This window comes from Pleuronectes platessa, chromosome 11 (assembly GCF_947347685.1).
Source record: "Pleuronectes platessa chromosome 11, fPlePla1.1, whole genome shotgun sequence".
Classification (NCBI taxonomy): domain Eukaryota; kingdom Metazoa; phylum Chordata; class Actinopteri; order Pleuronectiformes; family Pleuronectidae; genus Pleuronectes; species Pleuronectes platessa.
In genome coordinates this window covers 26663341-26685910 of record NC_070636.1, presented here as the reverse complement: position 1 = coordinate 26685910, position 22570 = coordinate 26663341, and the positions used below count along the sequence as shown (strand labels likewise).

General features: G+C 42.4%; 1 protein-coding gene across 1 annotated transcript in view; it reads right to left on the bottom strand.

Annotated features, from left to right (window-relative positions):
• syne3 (spectrin repeat containing, nuclear envelope family member 3) overlaps nt 1-17766 on the bottom strand; it is a 66038-nt gene extending 48272 nt beyond the window's left edge. Inside the window, exons 1-4 of the mRNA XM_053433804.1 lie at nt 17626-17766; nt 15845-16002; nt 7954-8126; nt 6977-7286 (exon numbers count right to left, since the gene is read on the bottom strand). Coding sequence (XP_053289779.1) covers nt 6977-7286; nt 7954-8126; nt 15845-15988 — 627 coding nt within the window. The 5' untranslated portion in view covers nt 15989-16002; nt 17626-17766. The remainder of the gene's footprint in view (nt 1-6976; nt 7287-7953; nt 8127-15844; nt 16003-17625) is intronic.
• Nucleotides 17767-22570: the final 4804 nt, after the last annotated feature.

The window sequence follows — 22570 nt, the reverse complement described above, 5'->3', positions numbered from 1 at the left end:
CAAACTCCTTTTTCTGAACAAAAATGCCAATATTCCCAAATTAATTTAACATTTTGGTTCATGACCTTGCAACCAACTGGACTGGACTCTAGCAGTACACATTTTTGTTTTATTTTTCTCAATTTGATTGAAGCTCTAAGTTACTCTTATTTATATGATTATTCTCAGGTTTAAGTTACTCTATTATGTCTGCTTTATGTTACTGTATTGTATTTAAATAAGTTATGTGCTGGGAGCTCAGCGTTCATGTGAGAGGTCTCATATTCAGAAAATAATTACAAAGGTCCTGTGTCCTACTTTTGTAGGACACAAAATGTAGGACACACTTTTCTCTCCAAAGAAAAAGTACTTTTCTTATCTCAAATCAACTCTCTTCTTATCTTCACCAGAACAACCTCCTTGATCCTGAACAGCCTGGTTTCAAGGCAGGTAACTCAACTGAGACTGCCCTCCTTGCTGTCACTGAGCAACTTCACACTGCTAGAGCAGCCTCTCTCTCCTCTGACCTCAACCTTCTGGAGCTCTCTTCAGCGTTTGACACAGTCAACCTCCAGATCCTTATGTCCTCCCTTCAGGACCTGGGGTTCTCAGGCTCCGCACTCTCCCTGCTCACATTCTATCTTAAAGATGGTACCTACCGGGTAACTTGGAGAGGATCTATGTTAGAACCTTGTCCACTCACTATTTGGGTCCTTCAGGGTACTGTCCTGGGTCGCTTCCTCTTTTCTCTATACACCAAGTCTCTAGGATCTGTTATTCACTCACATGGCTTTTCCTACCACAGCTACGCAGATGACACTCAACGAATTCTCTATTTTCCCCAGTCTGAAAAACAGGTAGCACCACAAATCTCCGCTTGTCTGACTAACATCTCTCAGTGGATGTCGGCACAACACTTGAAATCAACCTTGACATGACCAAGCTACTTTTCCTTCCAGGGAAAGGCTCTCCACCCAAGACCTTACTATCATCATCAACAACTCCGTGTTAGCCCCCACCGAGACTGCAAGGAACCTGGGTGTGACACTCAACAGTCAACTCTCCCTTACTGAAAATATTGCTGCAAAAACCCGATCATGCAGTTACATGATGCATAACATCAGGAGGATGGGTCCCCTTCTCACTCAGAAGGCGGCGCAGGTTCTGGTCGAGGCTCTTGTCATCTCATGCCTAGACTACTGCAACTCCCTCCTGGCTGGTCTGCCTGCTAGGGACATCCGACATCTGCAGATCCAACTTCCACCTCTCAATGTTCCATGTGCAATTGTGATCTTGATGCAAACCTAGTGCAATCTAATGTCTAATTTAATAGTCTGCTGATGAGTCTTCAGTGTGGCATTACCCCACATGCAGAGTAGCAGAAATCCTGTGAGTGAAATAAATGCTTGGGCAGAGCTTTTCTCTCCAAACCCATTGGAGTCAGTGAAAAAAAAAAGAAGAAGCCTGACCCGAACCACAGGTTTTTTTTGTGTCCAACCTGACCCAAGCCCAATGTAGTTATTCTGAAGCTGCAGCTAATTTGTATTTTACCCTGTCAATGAAAACCATTGTCATTGTTTGTTTTCTCTGAATTGCATTGAAAAAGAAAGAAAAGAAAATTCAGCCCAGTGAATGTGACCCACCCAACTCGTACCAAATCATTATTAAAAAAATTTAAAAGTTTGACTGAACCCGGCACACCAACTCTTGTGATCGTGATTTAAACAATGCTGTCTGGAGATTATCTTCCACCCTCTAAGCTATCTCCTAGAAGCTATGGTTCTGTCAAACAGCAAAAAAAGCACAGAGAAAGACCATGTGAGGAGCACAGTAGCCCAAAACTAAAATAGTGCAAGGTCCCTCTTGCCAGGTCTCAAGTAATGTAGGCTCCATGCTTTTTAAGGGGTTTATTGGATTCAGGTGAAGATGATGATAACAGAGCCATCAAACATACTATATTTGGCCCCAGGCAGGATCCTTCCCCTGAGCAGCCTTTTTAGGGGGACTAGATACAGTGGAAACCGCTTGCAGTGATAATGTTGGCCCAGGACATCCGTGATTGATTGATTACTATAAACAAATTGCGTAGCTTCTGTATGATAGTCCCCGAAATTGAGGGAAAGGTAACATTCCGCACACACACACACTCCAGTAGCCCCTGCCTTTAAAGTAACACCATCATCTACCTCTCTGGAGGAGCTGAAGTACTGCTGGGTGGATCAAAGAACATTTGTAAATCATGGCAGCGATGCATGGACCCTGCCCTCCATGCAGGAAAGCATGGCCTGACGTACAGACCAGTTTATAGCCACACTGATTCTTTCGACAGATAATTTACTGAAAAGTGAGACCCCCTATTCCCAACCACAATGCAGGGTCACTGACAGTTGTCTCTCAAGGGCTTGTTACACCGCTGCCTGTACAAACATTTTGGAGAGAGGAATGAACGTGTGAGTAGGTTAACTGAAGCCAGATTATTGATTCACCAACAGCATTATTTGTGCTTGTGTGACATTCAATTGAAAAAGACAAAAGAAGTAAAAGCAAATTACATTCAGATAATATCTTTCAACACTGTGCGTGTATCATCAAGTACGACTTTAGTTATCATATACACAGAGATCACTTAAAAAATAAAAAATATAAACTTTTCACTTTAAAAGTTCCAACTTCGATGGATGCTTTGGCACTAACAGAGGAGTGTGCAAATGGAAGGACACAAGTGTTCAGTGTAGGGCTGACAATTAATTGCATTTGCGATAAAATCGCGATATGATAAAACGCGATTTTCTTATCGCAACGTGCGCGATTAAAACGTGCGAAAGAGAGTAGGGCTCTGGGATGCTCTCCTCACCCGCAGCAAGAATGCCGCGGGACCACAAAACTTCTCCGATCCAGAAGATAGCGAAGCAAGCCTGCATCACCTACAGGGTCCCAAAGTCTTCGGCCGACGTGTCGGACACACAGAGCGAGCTCCTCTCGCCGGTGACCACGGTGCGGGCGGCGGACCTGAAAATCGCTCCCCGGAAAAGCAAGCCAAGAATTCAGAATATGTTACTCAGATTAGTTAATGTAACGGAATACGTTACAGATTACATTTTAGGCATGTATTCTATATTCTGTAACGGAATACGTTTTGAAAGTATCCTTCCCAACACTGGCAATGTTACTGACTTGGGAGCAGTAACACACCTATAATTTAAAAAATGTTTTTCTCAAGATGGTAAATTTTGCACACAGGTTTTAAAAAGTGCATGGCTTGTGTTTATACTTACAATGACTTTGATTAAATTACTTAAATGCACACCGATTTGTTGTTCTTGTTTCTGTAATGAGAAGTTAAATAAAAATGTGGAAAAGAATATTGTACAGTAAATGTATCTAATATTGTGTTGGTCATATTTAAATCATTCATTACGGGTTTTTTTGGGGGGGGAAAGAGGATAAAATAAAGAAATCGCATATTAAATCTCAATCGCAATATTTTGGGAAAAAATCGCAATTAGATTATTTTCCCAAATCGTTCAGCCCTAGTTCAGTGATCACAAAGATTTCCTGTCCCATGATGACGACCGACTCATCAGCTAATGTACAATAGATTCTATAGATCTGTGATCTTAATATGTTTGTGTTGAACTGAATACAGTATTACACATACCGACCCAACCAAACCAAACCATCCCATTAAAACACAAGATCTCACCCCTCTGGTTTATTAGCTGACAGGTATGTGATTGGTACCACTGAGAAGCTCTGACTTGACTCCGTCTCGACTAGATATTTACCAAATCTACACTTGTTTCTCGTACTCGACAAGGTAATATAGCTTGCAAGCGCAATCTCTGTAGCAAGGCATCAGATCTCACAATCAGATCCCAGGATCTGGAGTTTCAGACAGTTTCGCTAGCATCACATCCGGCTAGCTATACTCCATCTCAGTCCGACAACTACCAAGTATTTGCTTTTTTCTTGTATTGACCAGGTAAGATCCCGAAATATAAACACAATCTTTGCGAAAGTTGTGTTGGAAATTTAAATTGCATCACAAGCACTCGATGCTTAACTAGTGCATGTTTAAATATGTGCTTAAATTTAAGGGATTGATCTCGTTAAGTTTTTTCATAAACCTGACTTTTTGTCCTGTTGTATTTTATAGAGACGTGCTGTGCTGTATAAAATACATGTTCCAGGTTTACTTTATCTGATCCATTTCATCATTGTGTTTTCACAGCCTAAGCTAACCCCACAACGAGGCAGTCACTGCTTTTCCGTGCATCTGTGGTTTTCGGATGAGCTGCGGAACAGTGACTCCGTCTTGAGCAGCTTTATCGAAAAGCAGGCAAAAATACTTGAGGCAAACATCCCTGACAGTGTCCCCTTCACCTGTCCCTGGCTTTCTTTCTGTTCTACTCCAAACCACCAGTCCTCCTGGGCTGAGGTCGTAGTCTGCAGGCGCAAGAGGGGCTCTGGTGAGGCTGTCTCACCACCCCCACTTAATCTTTCCAGCCGCTTCATCACCTTGTCTGATGACTCACTGGCAAATCCAGAAGATCCGACTGCATTACTTGATATCCCCTCTCAGCATCACTCTTTCAAAACAGCGCCTGTTAGCTCTGAGCACCTCCTCCCTCCAGTGGATATCAGCACTCCTGTAACAAAGCGATCCACGGGAAAACAGACTCAGCGGCCCCAAACACGAGCAACATCCTCACACAATCATAGGATGCTCAAAGAGGCTGTGCTCCGAAGCTCTGGATCTCCCCCTTGCCATCAATTGGGAGAGAATCCTTCATCCTGTCTGAGGCCGCTCCCTCCTCACATAGTTAACCTACAGTGGCTTCCACACACAGCATGGAAACAGGTCATAATCAGGTTTCTCATAGTCCTCTTTTTAACACTTAAAGTGGACAATTCATTAATGAGGAATGTCGTCTCCCTCATCCTCAGAGCTACGGTCCCATCATCCTTGGAAAGCTCCCAGGGCTGTTATGCTCACTCCTGCCGTCCACTCCTGTGATAGTTCATGTGTGAATCAACGACACGGCTCGTCAGCAGCCTGAGCTTACCAGGAAAGTATTTGAACACCTTTTTAACTTGGTAAAGACGTGCGGTAAATATCTGTCTATGTCTTAACTGGCTCCAGTGCGCCTGCTCAGCTCACTGCCTTGGCTTTGTTGACAACTTCAATCTTTTCTGTGGTCATTCCTCCTTCTTCATAAACGATAGACTCCATCCCAATGCGCAGGGCAGCCAAATGCTAGCGGCTAGCATACAGCATGTTGTACATTCTACTGCATGAGACTAACTGTTTACTTTCCCCTAGAAACATCCTCCTCAAATACAGCACCTTGGAGTACTAATCTCACTAGCGCCCCCAAACAGGCGTACCAGCCACCAACTAATATAAGCATCATCTGAAAAATATTACATTTCATTATAACTCAACTAAAATAGCAGCATTCCTGAACCATGTCAAGCATCCTTCCCAAATATTTCTTGAACAATGAAAGAACTAAAAATAAATTATCACCCATCACAAATCCCAACCATATTCCGTCAAAATCCCATACTTATTATATCCCAGTTATTTTTAACGATAGGCCAAACAAAAAAACATAAAAATACAGATCGCAGGTCCAATCACCTAATCTCACATACCCCCTGCGGTTGGCCAGAGTGTACCTGTGAGACTGGCCCACCTAAATGTAAGGTAAATGTAAGTGTGTTATACGGTATGATCTTATTTCTTCGTCCGATTTAGACTTTTTATTGCTACCTGAGACCTGGTTTTCTCCTGGTGACCACACCTCGTTGCTAGAGCTTTGTCCACCCAATGAATGAATATCTAAGCACTCCCAGGGATAATGGCCGAGGGGGTGGCATAGCCCAATTACCAAAGATACATTTTTCTAGGCTGCTATGCTCAAAATTGTAAGCACTGTCTCTGTCCTAGGCCTAGTAATATATCGCACTCCCAAACCAAAGGTTAATTTTGCCTTTTATTTGATCTTTCAGTGTTTTAGATTTCGACAGAGCCATCATTGTTGGTGATTTTAATATCCACATTGATGACCCAACCAATGGGTTTGCAGCTGAATTATTAAAGGGCTCATATTTAATATATTATTTGACGTATTGGTACACCCAAAAAGATATATCAGTGTCTTAAAGTCATTGATTACTTATGATGATTACTTATGAGCCCTTCCTCTGATTGGCTGACTGCACTCTGAGTCACACATGCGATCAGGCCTATCATCTGAAGCCTGTTGGAGCATATGGTAGGGCATGCAGATTGGCTTACTGCACTTTGAGTGACACCGCCTATCACCTGTCTCATTCTAGAGCACTGACGAACTATCCGGTAGACACGAATGGCGACAACCACAGTTTAGAGTCACGGTATTATGTTGGGATACAGGTATAGAATACCAGCCACACAGTTACAACAAGATGTTTCAGAATAGTTAGTTACATTGTCTCATGTTGGTTCAAGTTTTAGCAGGACAGTCGGCCATGTAGAAAAAAAAAACTTAGTAATTTTTCGCAAGTTTCTCTTCCTGAACTCATTGAAATTGTGCGCACCCTCTTCCAGCCCTCTCGACATCCTACCCGTCTCACGGCTACATGAAGCAGTTGGTACTGTTGGCTAGGGCTGCAACTAACGACTATTCTGATAGTCGATTAGTCATCGATTGTTGAAACGATTAAATCGAGTAATTGGGATGGTATGACCATAAAAGACTCGCAGCAATAACTCAATAATTGAAAGAGTTGAAACTACTTAAAAAGATCCATGTTATTTGTTACCTAAATTTGTTTAAGTTGAACCAATTAATTATTATTTGGAGTGATTATGTACAATGAAGTTCAGAGAACAGGGATGGCATTGTGAAGGACAAAGGGTTTCTAATAATGGAGACACAATATTTTCAACTACAGGCAGTAGTGAGTAGTGCAGATGAGTCCGACCATATTAATAAGGTCGTTACCTTACCTCAGCTCTTTCTTGGACGTCTTTGTAAGCCTCCTGCAGCCTCTTCTGGGTTTGGGGCTCCACACTGTGGTCCTGGGTTCTGTTGTGGAGTGCTGCCGCCTCGTTCAACAACCTCTCCAACAGCACAGCCTGTCCATGAACGTCGCTAACTATCACTCTTTGATGGTCCACCTGCCAAATCTTCTCCTTCAACCCCAGCTGCAGCTCCACTCCAGCATTTAGGATGCGCTGCTGCCTTGTCAGCCAAAGCTCAAACTCCTCGTAAGCCTTCAGGTACTCACTCCAGTGAAGCCACACCCACTCAATTCGACTGCATGTTAGGTTGAATATGTTAGTCACTCATTACTTGCTGAGAAAAAAACAAATTATTTGTCATACGTCAAATATTGTGCAAAACAGATTAGTCAAAAACAACAGGTAGATAGTGTATGTGGCTTATAGAACACATACCTAGCAAGCTAATTGTCAAAGTAAAAGGATATTTTATTGATGATTTATCAACTATTTAGGATTTAGTGTCATCTTTCAGTGAAATGTAATATTTCATCCAACTGAATAACTCTTGCATCCTCTTCCCCTTGCCTTGACCTTCAGGTTATGTTTAGACATCTAGATCTCTAGATTAGGGCTGCACTATATATCAAAAATCTATCTTCATCGTGATGTCAAAATGCACAACATACGTATCGCAAAAGAATGGCAAAAAGTGCGATAAATTCTGCATGTGAATATTTTTGGCCAATCAGATGAAGCCCAGCGCACACACACACTGACTCCTCTTCTCTTCATGAAACATACACAGCTTTAGCATTCAATTGACGTGGTTAATGCTGTATTTGCAATTGGCTTTTTCTTTGATATATGGAACTATTTCTGAAGACACATCTAAAGCAATTAAATCTAACCCCTCCAAATCGTACCAGAATATATATACACCTGAAGCGACCTAAATAAATCGTAAGTGGCTAAAGCAGCACCTGTGACAATGGATGATGTAGGTTGAGGTCTCCTCCCACAGGCTTTTCAGAGATTTGAGTTTAGCGAGGGTGTGTTTCCTCAGTTCTTCATCTCCGTTCTCCAAAAGTTTCTCTGCTGCAACCAGCGCCATGTCCATCTTCACACGACCTTCATGCTCTGACTGATGGATTTTCTACACATTCAGAGGGTCAAAGAGAATATCTTATTAGTCCATAAAAATGTGTCAACTATGTTCTTGTAGAATTAAGTATTCAAAATATATATGATACTTTAAAAGGCTATAAAAGGGTTAAATGACTTAGAATTTGATGGCTTAACTGATACAATAGAAGTTTGTTTTTTTACAGAAATCGCAGTAATAATTATAAAAAAACATACATGAGATTAGGGATGCTCGATTAATCGAAATTTAATCGTTATTACGATTATGGGGTCAAACGATCTCCAAACTACTATAATCGAGTTGAAACGATTATTAGGCATTTTTTTCTAAAGAGACGCGCATTCGCAATTCAGTCCTTCCCCCAAAGCATTCAGTGGCCCAGCTGACTGACACTCACTCTCAAGCAGCTGTAAAGTGAAGGAGGCGAGTTGTGTGTGTGGTAATCGGCGGTGAAAAAAACAGCGCGAGTGGAAAAGCAGCAGCACACCATGTAGCGGCCGCGCCGCCCACCGCTATTCTCAAGCGCGCTTCCAGCTGGCTGTTCAGATCGGTCAGACCGGACCCGCATTTCTCCGCGCCAGTCAGTCGGTCAGAGAGTGTTAGGCTTGCCATCATTAAGGGTTTGATTAACCGGGCACCCATATTCTGGTTTCACGGAGGAATAAGACACGTAGCTGCTTCGGTGTTTACTGGAACCGGAAGTGATTAAAAAAAGAAAGCATAGACTTCAGAATAAGGTCACCAATTAATAATCGTTTGAATAATCGTGATTTTGATATTGTCCAAAATAATCGTGATTATGATTTTTTCCATAATCGAGCAGCCCTACATGAGATTGCATTCCCCATTAACCGTTATGCCAGGTTCACACTGGACGCAGCAGCAAAAAATGTGCCTCCTTTCCGCAACGATGGTAATCAATTGGGCAGTTCAAACCGGCAGCGAAGCGCCGCACAGCGCCGAGGGCGGCTCAGGCTCTGCAGCGGTCGCTTTGGCATCTGTTCTATTTGTTACGCTCTGATATAAATAACATATTATATATTATATAAATGATCAAAAATGCATTCCATATTTTCCTGCTGTTCTCATTGAGTTTCAATTTCCCAGATTCCAACCCCCACACACTATGAAATTTGGTCTCAGTGACATTCATGTTCTATCTCAATTTCCCCCCGGAGTCCTCACTCACTAAACATTTACTTGCAATTTCATTCATTGGCAATCATCTTTTTTCTTCTCAAAAATTATTTGCATTAACACCTCCTGGGAGGGCAGGAAAAGAAAACAGCGCCTTAAAGATCTCATCTCATCTCATCGTCATCCGCTTATCCGGGGTCGGGTCGCGGGGGGAGCAGCTCAAGCAGGGGGCCCCAGACTTCCCTTTCCCGGGCCACATTGACCAGCTCTGACGGGGGGATCCCGAGGCGTTCCCAGGCCAGTGTTGAGATATAATCTCTCCACCTAGTCCTGGGTCTTCCCCGAGGTCTCCTCCCCACTGGACGTGCCTGAAAAACCTCCCAAGGGAGGCGCCCAGTGGGCATCCTTACCAGATGCCCGAACCACCTCAGCTGACTCCTTTCTAAGTAAAGGAGCAGCGGCTCTAATCCGAGTTCCTCACGGATGACTGAGCTTCTCACCCTATCCCTAAGGGAGACGCCAGCCACCCTTCTGAGAAAACTCATCTCGGCCGCTTGTACCCGCGATCTCGTCCTTTCGGTCATCACCCAGCCCTCATGACCATAGGTGAGGATAGGAACGAAGATCGACCGGTAGATCGTGATCTTTGCCTTGCGGCTCAGCTCTCTTTTCGTTACAACGGTGCGGTAAAGCGAACGCAATACCGCCCCCGCTGCTCCGATTCTCCGGCCAATCTCACGCTCCATAGTACCCTCACTCGCGAACAAGACCCCGAGGTACTTGAACTCCTTCACTTGGGCTAAGGACTCATTTCCTACCCGGAGTAAGCAATCCATCGGTTTCCTGCTAAGAGTCATGGCCTCAGATTTAGCGGTGCTGATCCTCATCCCAGCCGCTTCACACTCGGCCGCCAGCCGATCCAGTGAGTGCTGAAGGTCACAAGCCGATGACCCAATGAGGACCACATCATCCGCAAAAAGCAGTGACGAGATCCTCAGACCACCGAACTGCAACCCCTCCCCACCACGACTACGCCTCGATATCCTGTCCATGTATATCACAAACAGGATTGGTGACAAGGCGCAGCCCTGGCGGAGACCAGCACCCACTGAGAACGAAACTGACTGGCTGCCGAAGACCCGAACACAGCTCTCGCTTTGGGAGTACAGAGATTGGATGGCCCTGAGGAGAGACCCCCTTACCCCATACTCCCGCAGCACCTCCCACAGTTTCTCCCGGGGGACCCGGTCATACGCCTTCTCCAGATCCACAAAACACAAGTGGACCGGATGGGCATACTCCCAGGCCCCCTCAAGGATCCTTGCGAGAGTGAAGAGCTGGTCCGTAGTTCCACGTCCGGGGCGAAAACCGCATTGTTCCTCTTCAATCTGAGGTTCGACGATCGGCCGAACCCTCCTTTCCAGCACCTTGGAGTAGACTTTACCAGGGAGGCTGAGAAGTGTGATACCAATTATCGGGGTATCACACTTCTCAGCCTTAAAGATCTTACAGACCAAATTCATCAGCTGGACTGTAAATGTTCAACTGCTCCCACCCCTGAACTTTTAAAGGAGAGGTCAGCTCTGCAGACAGAGTTCGACTTGATGACCACTCATTATACAGAGCAACTACTGCTTCAATCTCGCTCCAATCTGTATGAACACTCAGATAAGGCAGGCAGGACTCTTGCTCAACAGATTAGACAGTTCACAGCCTCTACCCTGATCACAAATATCCGTAAACATGATGGTCAGATCTCTAATGACGAGCAGGAGATAAATAATGAGTTTAAAGCATTTTATTCCTCCCTTTACACCTCTGAGGTGATCCACAACCCTTCTAGGCTGGAGTCGTTTTTTCAGAGCATGGATTTGCCTCAAGTCACTGAATCATTCATGGAGCAATTGGAAGTTCCTCTGTCTCTGGATGAAACTAGATCAGCTCTTTACAGTATGCAGAATGCTAAAGATCCAGGACCTGATGGTTTCACGGTCGAATTCTTTAAAAGATTTGGAAATAAGTTGCTGCCAATTTTACTCACTCTTTTTGAGGAATCCTTTGTCGAGGGCCAACTTCCACCCACACTCTCTCAGGCTTCTATCTCAATTATATTGAAAAAGGGTAAGGATCCCCTTAGCTGTGGCTCTTACCATCCAATATCACTCCTGAACGTGGACTGCAAATTGTTGGCCAAGGTCTTGGCTCACCGCCTAGAAGGTACCCTACCTTCGATTATCTCTCCAGATCAAACTGGTTTTATAAAAAAACGCCTCTCTTTTTTTAATATTCGTCGGCTTTTAAATATCATGCAGAACGCGGATCCCAATCAGCCATTACCCGAAGTAATTGTCTCTCTGGATGCTGAAAAGGCGTTCGATAGGGTCGAATGGGGCTACCTTTTTCAATGTCTAGAGAGATTTAAATTTGGTCCAAAATTCATATCATGGTTAAAATTGTTATATAAATCCCCAATGTCGTCAGTACGTACTAATAATATGGACTCCCAATATTTTCCGTTGCAACGTGGCACGAGACAAGGATGCCCATTACCCCTCTTATTCGCTATACAGTGCCTTGCATAAGTATTCACCCCCTTTGGACTTTTCTACATTTTGTCATGGTATAACCACAGATGCATCATTTGGAAGTGGAGGGAAATATTACATGGATTTCACAATTATTTACAAATAAAAATCTGAAAAGTGTTGAGTGCATATGTATTCACCCCCTTTACTGTGAAACCCCTAACAAAGATCTGGTGCGACCAATTGCATTCACAAGTCACATTTGCAAGTCACATAATTAGTAAATAGGGTCCACCTGTCTGCAATTTAATCTCAGTATAAATACACCTGTTCTGTGACGGACTCAGAGTTTGTTGGAGATCATTACTGAACAAACAGCATCATGAAGACCAAGGAGCTCACCAAACAGGTCAGGGATAAAGTTGTGGAGAAATATGAAGCAGGGTTAGGTTATAAAAAAATATCCAGAGCTTTGAACATCTCTCTGAGCACCATAAAATCCATCATAAGAAAATGGAAAGAATATGGCACAACCGCAAACCTACCAAGAGGAGGCCGTCCACCCAAACTGAAGAGTCGGACAAGGAGAAAATTAATCAGAGAAGCAACCAGGAGGCCCATGGTTACTCTGGAGGAGTTGCAGAGATCCACAGCTGAGGTGGGAGAATCTGTCCACAGGACAACTATTAGTCGTCTACTCCACAAATCTGGCCTTTATGGAAGAGTGGCAAGAAGAAAGCCATTGTTGAAAGGGATCCATAAAAAAATCCCGTTTGGAGTTTGCCAGAAGCCGTGTGGGAGACACAGCAAACATGTGGAAGAAGGTGCTCTGGTCAGATGAGACCAAAATTGAACTTTTTGGCCTCAATGCAAAACGCTATGTGTGGCGAAAACCCAACACTGCCCATCACCCTGAGCACACCATCCCAACAGTGAAACATGGTGGTGGTAGCATCATGCTGTGGGGATGCTTCTCTTCAGCAGGTACAGGGAAACTGGTCAGAATAGAAGGAAAGATGGATGGAGCCAAATACAGGGAAATCCTTGAAGAAAATCTGATGCAGTCTGCAAAAGACTTGAGACTGGGGCGGAGGTTCATCTTCCAGTGGGACAATGACCCTAAACATACAGCCAGAGCTACAAAGGAATGGTTTGGATTAAAGAATGTTAATGTCTTAAAATGGCCCAGTCAAAGCCCAGACCTCAATCCAATAGAGAATCTATGGCAAGACTTGAAGATTGCGGTTCACAGACGGTCTCCATCCAATCTGACTGAGCTTCATCTTTTTTGCCAAGAAGAATGGACAAACCTTTCCATCTCTAGATGTGCAAAGCTGGTAGAGACATACCCCAAAAGACTTGCAGCTGTAATTGCAGCGAAAGGGGGTTCTACCAAGTATTGACACAGGGGGGTGAATACTTGCACCCAACAGATGTCAACTTTTTTGTTCTCATTATTGTTTGTATCACAATAAAATTTATTTTGCACCTCCAAAGTACTATGCATGTTTTGTTGATCAAACGGGAAAAAGTTTATTTAAGTCTATTTGAATTCCAGTTAGTAACAGTACATAATGGGAAAAAGTCCAAGGGGGGTGAATACTTATGCAAGGCACTGTAGCTATCGAGCCTCTCGCAGCATCACTGCGCTCCTCACCCGAGATTCGCGGCATATTAAGGAGTGGAAAAGAACATAAGCTATCATTATATGCTGATGATTTACTGTTATATATTAGCGATCCCCAGAATACTTTATCGCACATTATGACTACACTGGATCGTTTTACCGAGCTTTCTGGGTATAAGATTAATGCTTCAAAAAGCGAGCTTTATCCTGTCAACTCTGCTGCACAATCACTCTCTTTTAATTCCTATCCTTTTAAGGTGACTACTGACAAATTCACATACTTGGGTATAGTTGTAACTCGGAAAATCTCAGATCTCTTTAAACTTAATTTTACTCCTCTTTTAGAACGCACCAAGACGGCCTTCGACAAATGGTCTTCTCTTCCTATCTCATTAGCTGGCAGAATTAACCTAATAAAAATGAACATATTACCCAAATTCTTATACCTGTTCCAAACTATACCAATCTTTATCAACAAATCTTTTTTTTCACACCTCAATAAGATCATCTCTGACTTCATTTGGAATAAGAAACCACCTCGTATCCGTAAGGAATTTTTACAAAGACCCAAATCGATGGGTGGGATGGCCTTGCCTCATTTCCAATTATACTATTGGGCAGGTAACCTGAGAGCCTTGGCTTATTGGCTTCAAACCTATGCTAACAACGAAGCCCCTGCCTGGGTCCAAATGGAGGCTGATGCGAGCCTCCCATTATCCCTCCCAGCCTTGTTGTATTCAGCAATGCCTATCACACCACGCCGTGCTGCCCCCCTTTTCTATCATTCTCTGCGTATATGGGCTCAGGTGCGAAAACACTTCGGTTGGCAGGCTAGCTCGCTTTGTGCCCCAATTGTGGCAAATCATCAGTTTCCCCCCTCACTTGAGCGTGACTCTTTCTTAGTCTGGCGTGAGAAAGGTATTGTCTCATTTAAAGATCTGTACATAGCAGGTATTTTTGCTTCATTTGAGCAGCTCAGAGCTAAATTTGATTTACCAAAATCACATTTTTTAAGATTTCTACAGGTCCGAGATTGGATTCGTAACCGAACTGGATCATTTCCCGCAATCCCTGAACAACAGCCCATGGATACTCTATTCCCAACAGCTCCATCTAATAAAGGTATAATATCCATTATGTATATGAAACTCTCATCTTTACAGACGGCATCTCTTGATGCATTGAGAGAAGCATGGCAGGCTGATCTGAATTTACAAATCACAGATACTGAATGGTCTGATATATTTACAAGGATACACTCCTCATCAATCTGTGCCAGACATGGCCTAATTCAATTCAAAGTAGCACACAGACTGCACTTGTCTAAAGCTAGAATCGCGAAGATGTATCCAACAATTGATGATTCATGTAACAGATGCAATTTTTCACCTGCAACATTAGCTCATACGTTCTGGTCTTGTCCGAGACTCTCGGGTTACTGGTCCTCTATATTTGATGCCCTATCCAAGATATTTAAAAGGCCAATAAAGCCGCACCCGCTCACGGCTATATTTGGTATCCAATGTGAGGATGACCATCTTCCTAGGGCACAATCTGATCGCATTGCTTTTGTCACCCTCTTAGCGAGAAGACTAATTTTACTTAATTGGAAACAGGCTGCCCCGCCTCCTATAAATATTGGGTTAGAGACACGCTGCAACTCTTGAAGCTAGAAAAGATCAGACTGGCTCTGCGACGTCCTAATGATAACTTCAGAAGGATTATGGCAACCTTTTATTACATACCTGCTTGAACAAGTGTGAAGTTTTGTCCTATATGTCATGTACAGTATATATTGTCATTTATCATTACTGATCGTCATTATCGTCACACACACCTTTTGTTTTGTCTTTTTTTTATGTTTTGTTTGTTTTGTTCTATTGATGACATGATGTCTATATATATATATATATATATATATATATATATATATATATATATATATATATATATATATTTTTTTTTTTTTTTTTTTATTACTATTATTTAATTTTTCTTTTCTGTTTGTCCCCTGGGGTGGGGGGGGGCGGGGGGAGGATTTGTTCATATACGTCTGCATGTATGAGATTTCATGTTCAATTGTGAAAGCCAATAAATAAAGTGGGAAAAAAAATGGAAAAAAAATCCACTTTTGGCTGACCTCTACACAGAAATAATCAAACACCTCTGTCTGAAAATCAACAATCCACTGCCCAAGATCGATTTTTTTCAGTTTGATGCAAACATTTAAATGAAGCTCCTGATCATTGTCCACGTGGTTTTATGCAAGCCACATGAATGGCTAATTGGATAATTGCATGAACAAGCCAGTGCACCGGTGTTACTAAAAAGTGATTGAAGAGTGTCTATCATGTAGATTTTGGTGTGTCACTGTGGTCTCTAAATTCCGAAGTACTTAATAAGTAGCAAGGGTTCAGACAGTTAGTAAAGTATCACACCTCTGTCTCCCTGAGTCTGGCCTCCAAGGCATTAAAGGGCCCCTGGGTGTTGTCATTGGCTTTAAGTATCTCCTGGGAAGCCTGCATCCACAAGAGGGCCGCCTCCAACCTCTCCATGAAATCTTGCTGCTTCTGATGGGTCATGATCAGTCCCAAGCCTGACAAGGAAACAGCCATTAGACTCAGACACATTTTAATATAAAAACAGAACTTTATAATTTTTGGAGGAAAATTTCTCATTTTTAAAAGAAAATGTCTGTGAATATTAGGGACAAAATATACACATTTAAAATACATGTGCAATTACAAGGAAGTCATTGTAAGTGTGAAGACCATCCCTCATTATTTGACTCTCCTGTGTGGGAACACTCCAGTTTCAGTCGCTATAATGACGACTGACAAAGACAACAACTCTGTTGTTGAGAATGCAAGGTTCGAACAAACACTGAAAGTAACCGAGCCCCGTTACGAGGTTCCCTCCTGTCCTCATTTCAGCCAGCAAGTACAGTAATTTATAGTCAGTATTTATAAACCTCTGTTCCTAGCGTGGGGTTGTTCTCTACAGCGGACATTGTTAGTACCAGCAGGGCATATTTTGACAACAGAATAATCTCTGCAAACAAAGAAAATACATATTTATTAATGATAATCATACAATACAATAAGTATGAAGTTTAAATAAAGTAAATGTTCTACATGCTGAACCTTAATGGATATTTACTGCATTGAGGCATATTACTTTGCAGTCTTCCCCATCTGCATGCTGAAGTGTCCTTGGGCAAGATGCTGAACCCCGAATTGCCCCTCATAGAACAACAAAGTGCTGCTAATAGATGTACTATGTGATGGTGTGTGTGAATGGGTGAATGTTAAACTGTACTGTAAAGAGCTTTGAGTGGCCATCAAGACTAGAAAAGCACTATATAAATACAAAACCATTTGCCATTGTTTGATTCGCTCTAGAGGGAAGACACTTGAGCAAACTCAACTGACAGAGTAAGCTAAGAAATGGCAGTAAAATGTATGAGAGGGAGGAGTCCTGGCACAGCAGTAGGACAAAAAGGCACAGCTGGAAGGAAACCATTTCACAAAATGACAAATTTCTTCCAACCGTGATATTCCACCCTTAGATTTTTCTACTACCATTCATGTGACATCTTATTGCACTAGGATACTACCGAGAATTGTTTTCTCAAATGTTAATAGGCAATGAACAAGACAAACAAGTCAAAAACTGTATTAACGACTTAGCACCAGAATCTTACAATGATAGTTTAACGTGTATTTATTTTTTGACATGCCACAACTTTTTCCTTTTAAATTTAGTTGTAGCAAACTCACAAGAGTGATTTTGTATTTGTCATTGTTTTAGCAATTAACTTGGCTATTAAGTTTAACTGTAGCAGAACGCAGTCTTTATGAAGACAACGAAGCCCCTCTTACTTAAGTTAGACAGCTTGCCAAGAACGTGTAGACCCAACTTAGAGGTACATTCAGTCTCGTAATAACGAGCTATACGCTAAGCTAAATTAGAAGTTAAGATTCAACGTATGGACAGCATGGGTTAACCCGGCCACATATTACAACAAATCCGAATCGGAAAACTGTAGCTCTATGCAGCTCATACAATACAGTAATCTTATATAGAGCTCGTGTCAGCGCGAGAGGCTAAAAGGAGTTATCCGAGTTTGTAGACAGAGAGAGGCCTATTATCATAGCAAGCTGAGCTACGATGCAGCTTCACTGATCTACTTATGCTTTGTAAAAATAAAGACACTTACGGCTTTGTGTTCATCAAGTCAGATGTCTACTAACGGGAATACTGCCCTGCTGTATTGAGTTCCGTAAAGTTAGGGAAGGCAGGAAGTAAAGCCGAGGCTGTCAGGGCTAGAGTCAACAAGCCTTTTGACGATGCCTTCAAGGACATCTTGTAAACTACATCACCAATCCGAACATATAGCAGAATTGTGGTATTCGTTACTATACGAAACTTATAACACGCAGAAACTGAATGAACTCGTCGCAAATAAAATTCTAAAAGAACATTCTTAAAAAGGTTTTTACCGATCACGTTATTTCTGAAGGAATTTCATTCCAAATACTATAATAACAATAAGTATAATAATAAAATTAGATATTGTATAGTATATTTGAGAGCCAATCCAAATAATGTGGCATTTAAATTGCAATTGATTCGTTTTTAAGATGTCATTGTCCACGTTAATGTTGTTAAATTACCCTTTCTTTACAGTTTATACAGTCAGCTCATATTTCACTAATTGGGACTGATTCATAATTTCTGCAAATTAAACAAGGAAAGAAAAAATCATTAGCCATAATTGTATCATACAAAGTTGTAACTGCAAAACCCAGTTGGCTTCTACCAGTTGTTGCATCTTTTGATGCTGAGCTGTACACAAACAGCTCCATTTCTGCATTTATAAGTGGTTTATCCTTGAAATCTAATATTGAAGGAATAAACTTTAACTCCGCTACACATCATGTGGCTCTTCATCACTTGGTGTAGGGAGGAGATCAGGGCTGGCCCTGGCAATGTTCGTGGCCTAGGCGAGATTTCAGATTGGCGCCCCCAGCAAAAAAAAATGTTTTTAAATGAAATACTTGATGTAGGATATAAAAAAACAATACAAATATTTAATACAAAATATAAAAAGAGTCGGAAATCTGCTGTACCGACAGCTAGCAACCTATTCATGTCGACAAAAATAATCATGTGCAATTCGTGGTGTCACACAGGAAGCGCATTTCTCCGCCCCAGTTCGGGGGAATAAGATGATGGTCCTCACAGATGACTGACCTTAACAAGCCTATAGCCGCCCCCCGCAAGAGATTGTGTGCTCGTGTGTTTCTGTCTGTTTAGACACAACTAACAAATGTGTGGAATAAGTACATAATTAAAGATGGGGAAATTTCATCATATGGGGGCAAAAATCTGGGAAGTTGAAACTCCAGGAGAACAGCGGGGAAATCGAAAGTATGGGATGCTTATTTGCTCATTTATATAAAATACAACATATCACATATATCGTTTAAAAGTGACTTTCAGTGTACTTTCTGACTCGATTCGCTCGCGAGGGGTGGAAAAAATAGAATTGACCCCGACACCATAGCTGTCGATCGTGAGCCGGCCGTAGGGCTTCCCGGCCCTACCCGATGCTTCCTGGCGCTTCGCTGCCGGTGCAAACAGTCCGATTGATTAACATGGCCGCAGAAAAGGAGGCGCACAGATTTTCGAGGCGCTTTGTGGCGCTTCTGCCTCCCGTGTGTCCCTGGGGTGACACACGGGGTGCCACAGCTCTGAGACGGGTTGGAAGTCCTGCTTCCTTCGTTTTCCTTACAGGAAAAAAAGGCATACGAACATGAGGAGATTTTACACGTGGAATTATCACTCCAGCTTTTAAAAGAGATTCCAAACTGGTTTAATACCTTCCACTGCATCCTTTTTCCACAGATATTGATTCTGATATGGTCTATAAGAAGATTTAGGTGTTATCACTATTGGGTCTGCACCTCTGATCAGACCCACATCATAGTAGTGCTCAGCCCACAAACATGACAGTACCTGTTTCAACTCAGGAATGTCATTGATGTTTACAACGAAACTGAATCCTTCATCAATTATCCTACTTGTTGTGTATGTCTTGCATTAATAAAATCTATATCAGGAATTAGTTCAACACTCCTAATTGCATTTATCACTGCAGAAATCTTTTGCGATTCACCTTTAACCCTCTGTTTAAAATCCTTCACTGGGATTAGATGTCTTTTCCCATCTCCCATAGTATTACACCTTTGATCAATAGTTCCAGAATTTTTCCACTCAAATAGTTTTTTGTTTGATTAGTAAACCATGGGGATCAGAATTTGATACTGTCAACAAATATTTTGCCAGTCTCTGAGACACGAAGGTGATTACTGTTCCAATATAACCAACCTAACCTATCCTTCTCTTTAATCGAACATTCTCTATAACATTCTTAACCTAAGTTTGTCGTTACTCTAAGCTTCTATTCTCAACTATTGCATATTACTTATTATCTTCGGATGTCTTTTTGACTCTTGCTGCTGTAGTACCGCAAATTTCCCCATTGTGGGACTAATAGAGTATAATCTTATTTTACCGTATCTTAGACATGTCTGTCACTGCAGTATCTATAGGTTTACAGGTAGGGATGCACCGATTTATCGGCCGAACATCGGTAGCGGCCGATATTCGCCTCGTTTACTGATATCGGCTTATCGGTAATAAACTTGACTTTCACCGATATCATTGGCCGATGTTCATATTTGTAGTAAAACCGCTGGGCACGTTCCGCAGCTGGGGGAGCAGTCGCTCCGTCGCCCTCCTCTCCGCGGCCAGAGGCTCAGTGTGCGGCACCGGGAGGTCGTAATCCGGTGGCGCCTAACGGCGTCGCTGGTGCAGGGGCTTTCTTTCTCTTGGACCGCGGGGCGGTGTCCATCGCCAGCGCGGAAGGCGGGCAGTTGGAGGGGACCGGGTACGGCGGTCGGCGGCGGCGACTCTGGACGCGTGTCGGGCCCTTCTCGCGGATCACCTCAGGTACGGAGAGCGCTGGGGGAACCCTCCGGCTGGCGCCTAGCAGCTGACTGAGAACTGGTGCGGACCAGGGGAATCCGACTGTTTAATTAAAACAAGCATCGCAAAGGGCCACGTGGGTGTTGACGCGATGTGATTTATGCCCGACACTAAAAACAGGTAAAACTGAGGAGGGCTTGTTAAGTTATCTTGACTCACGCAGTGCAACTTGGCGTAAAAAGTATGAGCGTAGCGTCTGTTTAAGTACTTTATTCTCATGTGCACCGGCTCTATTCATCCGTCTCATGCACAGGTAACAAGGGAACTGACAACATACGTCATACACACAGAAGCCGTAACACCTCTAATAAACGGGCAATACTGCTACCGTAAAAGAATGAGAAGAGCGTTCTCTATAATGATACTTTAACAGGGCTGTTTTAGACAGGGTAAAAAGGTGCTGTTTTAAATTATCCTTGTGGTATTTTGACCAAAATATGTTAGTCATTTCATTAAGATCCCAAGGAACCATTTCAACTTGCGGAAAAATGGTCATTATAAGTCTCTGTTAAATAAAGTTTAGTTAAATCAAAGATTGTTTCATAAATCTGATTCAATTTGTGTCATTAAAAGATAAGAGTGATGAAGGGCTGAACATTTTTTAAATAGTGCTTTTTAAATAATGATTAAATTATTTTTTCTGGCACAAAAGGGTGAATGAATAACAACAAAAAGAAAATAAACAAATATCGGTATCGGTTATCGGCCAGATTGTTATTTTAAATATCGGTATCGTTATCGGCCAAGAATTTCCATATCGGTGCATTCCTATTTACAGGTATCGGACATGATCACACCTTGCCAAATTCAGTGTGCTTTGTGTGCTCTGTGTGCTTAAGAGCACAATCCTGTTAACTATGCGATTTTTTACACAAAATATATGAAGCTACAGTCCTGCTAAGCCATAAAACTACTATTTAGAAATATTCAACAACCCCAAATAATAATCATTTATTGTAGTATATGTTAGTAAATTAGCTTGAAGGTGTTTTATATCCTTTAAGATTAAAAGGTGCTTATATCGCATGAGCACAAATACTGCTGTTGGTTTTAATGTTAATGATGAAGTGGAGCAATAATCTGGCTTCAATTCATCACCTCACGTCTGCATCATCAACGCAGTTAGTGTAGAAATGCGCACAGGCCCGGCGCATGCACTTCTGCCGTTCCAGACGAGAAATAATTTTGCAACGTACCATACCAGCAACAACACACAAACGCCAATATGCATACATAAAGTGCTAGTCTGACGCTAGTGTCCTCAAAGTGCCAAAAGTTTTAAAGTATGTGTAGTGTCAGGGAAAGCTGGATATTGATGGTTGCCACAATGCCACATGGGGAGTTTCACCTCAGGAATATTAATATGTATAATATGTGCGACAGCACAGGTCCTTAGAATCACCGGGGCAAGAAACGTGTTCAAATTAATAAAGAATTACTTTAATAAACCAAATACATAGAATCAAAAACACAATAAACACACAAAACACACCAAACACTTGAATTAAAATACTTGACCACTGGACCGGGCTGGGACTTACCGCGGCGACGAGAACCAAACAACAGGGGGGAGGGATTAATAAAGCAAACCACCCGTGACACAGCACTCCAAACAAAACGGATCGTGAAGAACTCCCACCACCAGGGATTGGGTCGCCGCCTTCGGGCCACAGCACCTGCCCACAATAAAAAGGCAGTTAAAACAAGTCAGGGTTTAAAAAAAAAGAAAGTTAAACAAACAGCTAAATAACCCACATACAAAACTATATAAACACAATATAAATGGGGTTAAAAGGTAACTCTAAAATACGGGCGACCCCCCGACGTGTTCCCTCCAAGTGCCGTGAAGATATAACGTGGAGTCAGTGGAGCCAATATATTTCCCGACAAGAAGTAGATCCGTAGGCTAAGTAGTTTTTATACCACTCTTGACCTTGTCTCTGTTATCCAGACTCTTGAAGTGTTCGTTTGAGGTCAGGTAGTATTTAAATCAGTATAAAACCACAGTTTCAGCAAAGCCCCAAACTCCAGTCACGCCAGAACAGCAGGTCCACGTCTGAGACACGGGGGTTGATGGTAGGTGACAAGGGGCAGGGCCTCACCCTATCAGA